Below are 8,531 nucleotides of genomic sequence, written 5' to 3'. Positions count from 1 at the left end.
TTATCCGTTATTTTGGTTACAATGACACCGTAGCTAGAGTAATCGGAGTAATACATACCTACAAGATTATTCTCAGGTATTAGTCAAACAAGCATAATGATATATCACTGGAACAAGAAGGTGAAGCGAGACCCCCCACTTCGAAGAAAAGAAGGGAAGCTCAGGCCGGCGAATGGACCGGCGGCACCGGGTGCCACACCGGAAGGTCCGACGTAGATCAGCCCAGGCACCGGTGCACACCGAGCTGATTCCAAGGAGCCAGCGCCTTACGCCCGGTGCCAGCGTCCGGTTTCTGCCGGCTGGCCCGACGCCCAGCCCGGCGGCACCGGCGCCCAGGCCGGCGGCACCGGCCCCAGCAATGGACCACTTGGCGCATGGCGGCTCCTACACTGTTGACTACCGAATGAGATGTAATGCAAGCCCGAACGAGCGTCCAGCACTGGCTCGGCATCTGGCCCGGCGGCTGCCGGCCTGTCCGGCTTGTGGCCCGGTGGCACCGGGTGTGGCAGCGGCCAGCCCGGTGGCAGGCCCGGCACACCGGCCCCTTCGACAAAATGCTGAGCTAGACAAGTTGTCAACGATCTGCAACGGCTGGATTTCATATAGCGAAAAGATGCTTGCTAGCACTCTGCACTTGGAGTACTAGCGAGTTGGTACACACAGAGTTATTGCCATCAGAGCACCATGACGAGTGGATCTACGCCAACCCGCAAGGCCGTCGCCTCTTTCACTCTACTAGTCACTTGGGAGATTTGGAAGGAATACAATGTGCAGGGTGAGGTTTCTGCGTTTTCTGATGTCTACGAATGTGGGATCCCTTTTCTGTTTGCACTGGGTGAAACTATTTAAAGATACGAAGGCGGTGGAGGGAGGTACAACCGTGCCGTACGGGCGGGCTCTGTCTGTACCAATTGTCGCCAAACTTTCTTATTGCTTTGTTTTGACTATTTTCTCAGCAAGGTTCTCCCACGTGCTAAGGAAAATATCTTTATTGCTTTAAATAGCTTTCAATCAACATATTTGTATCTGAAAATAACTGTCCACTGATTATGTCCATTATGGTCTTCCATTCGAAGATCATGTTAAAAGAAACGTGAAAAGTGCGCGCGCAGTAAAATACCAAAATCCTATCACTACTAATACAAGAACATTAAGTAAATATGCTTCAAAAATGTCATCAGCCTCCTTTTCAGAAACAAAACTATTTCTCGTCTCGTTCGGCCGTTCCAACGTGCTTGTCTCTAGTCAAACAACCAATGCTCTTCTCCCAGCACAGCACACAGTCCAACCTGCCTGGGTTGAGGGAGGCGTACATTTTTATTTTGTCAGATGTCCTAGTACAAGGGGTCCAAGGCAAACAACGTATTACTCCGTTTCATAATATAAGCCTTTTTATATTGTAGAACAGAAGTAGCATGTTACAAGCGTCAGGAGCTAAATACTCGCTCAATTGTACCAGCACCACACCGGTTAGACCGCTGAACCACCAGTTCTTTCTTCCTCCATCTCTTAGTTACACAATTTACCAGAGCTTCTTCCTGGCCGTGCATGTGTTCTTTGTGCTGCTACGCGTGCCTTAAGCTTGCGCGAAATCGTCGGCATACATCTGATTTGATCATTGAGATCATGTCACACCCACCTATCAGGTAGCTAGTAGAAATCGTCTATCTACTTGGAGTCGGGGAGTTGGGTGCCACCAGAAGCTCTGCGAACTTCATCACCTTGGAGACGCTTACCAGCACCTCGTAGGGCGTGATGTCCCCCGTCACAACCACCTTCTTGCTCTCCAAATCCACCTCAAACGACGATACACCTGCACACACAAGAAAGACAAAGACATGAAGAGCATTAAAAGATGAATGCACCACTCGACTCATAAATTAACAAACTTTCAGTGAGCTAAATTGCGCCTTTACAGCAGTTGTGTTGTTTAAGCTATACTCTCCTATATTCTTGCTCCGACAGAGGAGAAAGTATATGCAATGTATGTGGGGGGCTCGAGCTGCTGGATTGCGCTGCTATTGGGCGGAATTGTGCACCTTTGTAAGCACTTTTCTTCACCTATTGTTGCTCCGACAGTGAGCCGTACGATGAAGGTGGTGGCATACCACCTGATACAACGCTTGGCCAACTCAATTATGCCACAGCAGTACCAAATCTTGGCCACCGACTGGCGGTGCCACTGCCACCTAAAGTTTTCCCAGAAAAGGCAGGCAGACTTGCACATGTGCACAGTACCAACATGTGCAAATGCGAATGCGATGTACGCATCGGCCCGTGGTCGCCTACATGCGCGACCAAAACGACACGAGAGCCAACTCACTAGGAGCAGAGGATGCCCACTGGCTGCTGCGAATGATCTGTGGCGAATATGTATTATCACCAAAATACTTTGTGGAACACATTGATGCGTTTACTGTTCGCCATGATCCAAGCCAGTTGTACACCCTTCGTCTATTAAGTGTAGTGATTTTAGCTTAAATTTAAACTAAAACGAACTACAACCACAACACTTGTTATCTGAAACTCCCATTAAAGGTCATATAGATGGATGAGTGGAGAATTGGATTGGAGGGAGTAGTATATTTTTTTAACTAATTATCAGTCTGACTTCTCGACAAAACTATTTTGAAATCTGATCTCTAGATTCATCATCATCAAGAATGGAGCCAAAATTGTGCGGCGCCACGAAAAAATAACGCCGAAGCACATCGACACCAAGACACAAGACGCCGAAGTGAGGTTAGCGCCAATGGCAATGGCGTCAAACTACCAAGGGTGCTTCCGTGCTGTTTTCCCTTGGCGCCGAACTCGAAGGGGTTGGATTTTAAAACAGTTTTGCCAAGGGTTTAACAAGGAACTAGTTTCGCCTAAGGGTCAAATTTGTCAAAAAAAACCAGTTGCATACTGAAATTTCGAAATGATTGGAGGCGCACAGAGGTCAACCTGCCCGCCTTGCCCCGGCACATTTTTTTCTTCCTGCGTCTGACAGGTCGTGTCTTATCTCTGCTGCAAATGCTTCTCAACTTACAGACACGATGCTCGTCTCGCATCCCGAGGAGGCACCCATGTGGTGTACGTTGAAATATCATCCGCTCTACAGATTCGTGCCATTTCACAGTCGTTGATTACTTCGAGATCTATCCTTGTCTTTGTTATCCTAATACAAAATGCACGACCTTTTTCTATAGCTAATACTCCTCCTAATAGGAAACGCACACTTGGATGTGTGCCAAGCATGAACAGACATGAGGAGATGTTGAAGGGAAGACAGAATTAGCAATTCCTGCCAGTATGATTCCAGCCTTAACTTTTTCTAAGATATCTATCATTTTTACACTTTTCATGCAGATTAAGTAGGCATAGAGAAAATTAGAATAAGATGCGAGGTAGAAGTACTGCTCTATGTTGTGTGAGTTCGCAAGCAATTGCAACGAGATAATCAAGCAAGGAACAAGTGGGCAACTTGACCCTCCGTGAAGAATAAGCCAAGTTTACGGTTTGATCATCAGTTGTATTAATCTACAATTTTGGTGTCGGGAGTAAAAGGATAGGACCTTTAAGATAGCAAGTACCACAACATGATTGTACACTTTCGGCAATAGGCCCTATCAAAAGAATCCGAACACTACCCCAAAAAAGATATAAAAAGTACCTTCCATCTTGGAGATGTGCTTCTGAACTTTCTTCGCACATCCATAGCAGTGCATGGACACCCTGAGCTCCACTGTCTGCATCGCCGATACAACAGAAAAAACATATTATGCCAGTGAATACTAGCAGTCTCCACATGCTCTGCAGATGTATCTCAGAGATTGATAGGGTGTTAAAATTCTTTACCTTTGGCTCGAGATGGAAAGCAAGAGTCTTGGCCCCAGCACCGAAATCCTTGAGCTTCACCATCTCATCGAGCTGAGCACTGACCAAGGCCATCCCCTCGTTCTCCTCATCCTCCTCATCTTCAACTGAATGTATGCAGACACAGGCGTTCGCACACAGGGAGAGTGAGAAGCAATCCAGGACCTTATCTAGGCTTAGCTTCCTCCCCATCTCTCTCTCAACTCTCCCTGGACTCTCTGAGCTCTGAACTCTCTCTGAACTCTGAAGAAAAGGTCTGCTGCTGCAAAGTGCAGAGACCCCTCCAAGAAGAAGTGCGTATGTAAAAGGGCGTGAGAAGAGACAAGTACGCGCGCTGAGCTAACAGACCTACCAAAGCACTTGGGATGAAGCAAGGGAGGAGAATATATATAAGCAGCGGTGGTATTAAAGTGGGCTATTGCTCAAAAGTCTGAAGCAACTCCCAATGAATACAATTAGAGAGAGAGATAGCTTTTGTTTGGGTGCAAGACAGGGTCATGCGCCGGTTTGACAAGGGGACAGACAAGCTGGTAAGCGCTCCATGTGACAATGTGCCTGCTTATTGGCACTAGCACTCGTGGAAATGTGGAATTATGCACACACACACACACCCAAATCGCCATGCCCATGCGGACATACGCATTGAGCTGAAAGCATAACCATAGAATACAGCTCAATCATGCCTGCCAATGGAAGGCTGGCCTTTAGAAGCAAGTAACCAAAAACATGGAAAAGTTGCAGCCAGTTTAGACATCACAGATTGCCACATACGTGTCTTTCACTTGTGCACATCGGTGACCAGTATATATGTTTGTTCCTTTCCGCTCGGTGGGGAATATGTATGTGGCAACGCACGTAAGCCACAGCGAAAGGCAACATATATAGCTAGAGAAGCAAGACGGCGACAATTACCATTGAAAACCATATCCAGCTTTGCTCTTGCACCGACCGAGGGGGCAAAGGGTTTAAACAAGGGCACACGGGGGAATATAAAAACGCCCTCCGATCCAATCACCTCCATTGACGTATGCCATAGCGCGTCGTAGGCCACGACTTAAGCAAAGCACGACCATTCAGCCTTGCAAATTGTCACTATATCTATGCAGACTTGACAAACTCCATGGCGATTCGCTCACGCAGATCGGCCTCGACGTGGTCTAACTGTAAGTTGACCAACAAACTATAAGTTGACCATGTGGATACAAACGTTGGTCAACGGGGAAGGGTCCTTCCATGATGTTAAATAGATGAGACCTCTCTAACTCTTTTTTTTCACGCGGACAACGCCCTGTTTAGTCTGAGGGTTGGTTTGGTTCTCGACCGTGTGGATATAGATACACTCTATATGTCCGCAACTAGTTGCGCCCGCACCCCATTTTTGTTATGACACTTCCAAGTTTCCAAAAAATGCAAACTAAAATTCTAGACATACATTGTGTTGTGTCTTGTGCATCTGTGAAGTTTCATCCAAAAATATGTCAAAATGTGGCCTACACAAAAAGAACAAATGATCTGTAAATAGTACGTGACACTATTTACGTACATCTTCTCTTTTTTTACACAGGTCACATTTTGACATATTTTTGGATGAAACTTCACAGATGCACAAGACACAACACAATGTATGTCTAGAATTTTAGTTTGCATTTTTTGGACACTTAGAAGTGTCACAACAAAATATGGGGTGCGGGCGCAACTAGTTGCAAATGAGAGTTTCCCCTATATGTATATCTGTTCACACAAAAATGTAGGCCTGCTATGCGGGTGTAATTCATCTGACCCATGAAACTTGTCAAAGGTTTATAAAAAATTGAATGTATCTAGACATTATTTGGTGTGTAGGTACATCTAAACCTAGACAAATTTCAGACAACTTTTGTGGGACGGGGAGTACATCTTTCACCGGAGGCTAGCTAGTTAGTGCATGAACTCAAAAGAGAAGAATCTCACATTGCTCCTCCCATCTTGTGTTGTCACCTATCTGCTTGCCGAAAGCTAGCCTAATGCGCATCGACTGGTTTGACAGGATCCAGACTGGGCTCCATCCCCTCGACTGATTGATTAATCAGTGATGTTTTTGTAGCTATTCGCGGCATCATAATCGCTTCCAGCTTTGAACAACGGTGGCGTGGCGGGGAATCTAGCGGCGGGCCTCCATGATTTAACCGTTTGGCGCGCCATTGTGTGCATCTACTCTGCTGCCGATCTCTATCTGAAAAGTTCATGGGTGGGTGGCAATGGCCCTAGCTAGAGACATGCATGGCCGGCGGACCCCGCCCGGCACGAAATTATTGGCTCGCCGGAGGGCGCGCGCAGGTGAGGCCGTACGCTTGCCCGAGAGGGACGGGGTGTACCATCTGCGTTGCCCCGTTGTGGATCCATCCCTGAATTATGAAGCCAACACGATCTATGACATGTTTTCAGCATCTTCTGCCACTCGCCAGGCATGTCCGGCCCACAACCACCCTAGCTGTATGTGGATGCAATCCTGTGAAATGAAACGCAAAACATTGCACCAGAAGTACGGGCATCACGGAAACGATGTGTGACCAGCAATAGCCAATAGACCAATAGTGTGAGTGTGAGGGCATCTCCAGTTTACGACCATGCCGTCCGACGCTAAATGCCTCGACGAACCACATGTCTGTCTCCACGGGCCCGCCTGGCAGCGGGCATGATGCCGCATTGCTTCAGCTGCGTTGCTTCGGGGCGCATCGCTTTCGACTGCGCGTGCCGCAGCTTTCGTCATCAATGATGCCTCGTATTCGGAGGCCACAACGGGTCTAACGGGCAGCGGTTGGCCTTTTGCGTCGCCATCAATGGCACGCGCCTTCGTGTCCCGCGCCCGCCCGTCCTTAAAAGGCCACGACAGCATCATTGCATCACCCGCACCTCCCTAGCCACGCTTGCACCCAAACAAACCGACAACACACCGTGCCGCCAAAATGGGCAAGAACAAGAACGACCACGAGCCAGGTTCGTCGCAGCCGAAGAGGAGAAGCAGCGGTTTAGGGTCCCTCTTCGTTCCTCCACCGCTTGGATGTTCTACCAGCATTGGATGCCGTGCGATGGTTGGGGCGACGTGCACCTGCCTGGCGGGTGGCGCCTCAGCAAGGCGCATGTGCCCATCCCGCCGGTGCAACTTTTCGGCCCGCAGCGGGAAGTAGAGATCGAGCGTCGGCGCGCCATCCTCCCACCTGATCTCCTCCACGCCCCTGACTTTGCCGTCGACTCCCCCATGTGGAACAACTACGACCACCGGCACATAGTGCTCGACAAGCGGCGGAAGGTCGGGTTCCTCAGCGACAAGGACTTCAATTTCAGCCACCCGCCATGGCCGCGGCGGGAATTGACACTGCGGTCACCTAGGCCGCGACATCCATCGTCTCTGCCGCAAGACGACTCGGAGGACTACGTTGCCAGTGTCTTCCACGCAATCCAAATGGTGCAATAGGAGGGCGAGCGGATCGAGTCGCCGGAGGAGCTGACCGAGGACACTGAAAGATTGTTGCACTAGCCAATTGAACCAAAAGTCCGAACTGATGGAAAGAGACTAGGCAGTGTATTTATATTCAACACTCTCTCTCACGTCTAGGCTATTTTAGTTCTTAGCGTGAGTTCGGTGTGGGTCGCAGAATCTTTTTTTCTTTTGTTTTTAAAACTGCGTGAGCAGGATCTTGAACTTGAGACCTCTTGGCTCTGATACCATGAAAGATTGCTGCACTAGCCACAAAAGTCCGAACTGATGGAAAGAGACTAGGCAGTGTATTTATATTCAACAGACACTATGACGTGGCTCGGCATCCTCATATCGAAGATGCCTCCATCATCGCCGCCGATGCTCGGTATTGGCATCGACCTCATGCCGATAGGCCGTCGAAGAAAGAGGCCTTCAACCGGCGCCGCAAGTACTCGGTGCCGCCTCCTACGCCCCAGTACTAGGCACTAGCGGACCCTCCACCTCCACCTCCACCACCGGCCGCACCGGCATATGCTCCGCCGTCGCCGAACTAGCCATGGGCGATCCCGGACGTTGTCGACCTAACCCGAGTGCCCAACGACGGCGAGGAGTAGGCCAGGGTTAGGGTTTTAGCATGCCATGGTCTTTTTATGTTTTCATGTTTTATATTTTTAACACTATATGAATTATTTTATTTAAAAAAAAAAGTGGGAATAGTGAAATGCATCTTCTGCTAGGGGCACCCCTAGACGCGGTCTTGGCCCGAAAGCCAATTTCGCGCCCGCGACCGAGACCCCAAAAAGGTATAGGAGCACCATAGCAGGTTATTTTCCTCGTGAAGAGTGTCTTTCTCTATCAGTCGCACGGGAAAAGCCATTGTTCTGTCTCTTCAAGTAATCAGGCGGGCAACAAGAAATGATCTCCGAGCCACTAGGCTTGATGGTTTTCTAGATCCCCTGCCGGCGTGCAAACACCTAGCAGAGATAGCCTGATAGGATGCTGCCTCAGTGCCTATGCCCACTTCACAAGCCAGGGGACCCCTTTGTCATGTCCTAAGCCAGAGGACGTGCTTGTTGTTTGGAGTGATGTAGGATCAAGAGGACATGGCATATTGGCATGGGCAAAGCAGGATCCTCCTCCCTTCCCGGTTTTGTGTGCAGTTCTGAGATAATTTCCGTAGTTCTAACCAGACTCAGAGTTGTGGAGCGCATAG

General features: G+C 48.9%; 1 protein-coding gene across 1 annotated transcript; it reads right to left on the bottom strand.

Annotated features, from left to right (window-relative positions):
- Positions 1 to 1,440: 1,440 nt before the first annotated feature.
- Positions 1,441 to 4,513, bottom strand: LOC124666614 (protein SODIUM POTASSIUM ROOT DEFECTIVE 2-like). Its single transcript, XM_047203957.1, has 3 exons — positions 3,841 to 4,513; positions 3,656 to 3,731; positions 1,441 to 1,813 (listed from the first exon to the last, which is right to left on the bottom strand). The coding sequence occupies exons 1-3, from the start codon at positions 4,048 to 4,050 to the stop codon at positions 1,665 to 1,667; spliced, it is 435 nt and encodes a 144-aa protein (XP_047059913.1). The 5' UTR covers positions 4,051 to 4,513; the 3' UTR covers positions 1,441 to 1,664.
- Positions 4,514 to 8,531: the final 4,018 nt, after the last annotated feature.

Source organism: Lolium rigidum, chromosome 6 (genome assembly GCF_022539505.1).
Source record: "Lolium rigidum isolate FL_2022 chromosome 6, APGP_CSIRO_Lrig_0.1, whole genome shotgun sequence".
NCBI lineage: Eukaryota > Viridiplantae > Streptophyta > Magnoliopsida > Poales > Poaceae > Lolium > Lolium rigidum.
The sequence above is the reverse complement of the archived record's forward strand: the minus strand, read 5'-3'. Positions and strand labels throughout refer to the sequence as shown.

What these genes read in the sequence shown, in the direction of transcription:
- LOC124666614 (XM_047203957.1), bottom strand. Translation starts at nt 4,050, where the DNA reads ATGGGGAGGAAGCTAAGCCTAGATAAGGTCCTGGATTGCTTCTCACTC. An exon ending in CTTTCCATCTCGAGCCAAAG is followed by an intron (nt 3,732 to 3,840) that starts GTAAAGAATTTT and finishes TCGGCGATGCAG; the next exon opens with ACAGTGGAGCTCAGGGTGTC. An exon ending in GCACATCTCCAAGATGGAAG is followed by an intron (nt 1,814 to 3,655) that starts GTACTTTTTATA and finishes TTGTGTGTGCAG; the next exon opens with GTGTATCGTCGTTTGAGGTG.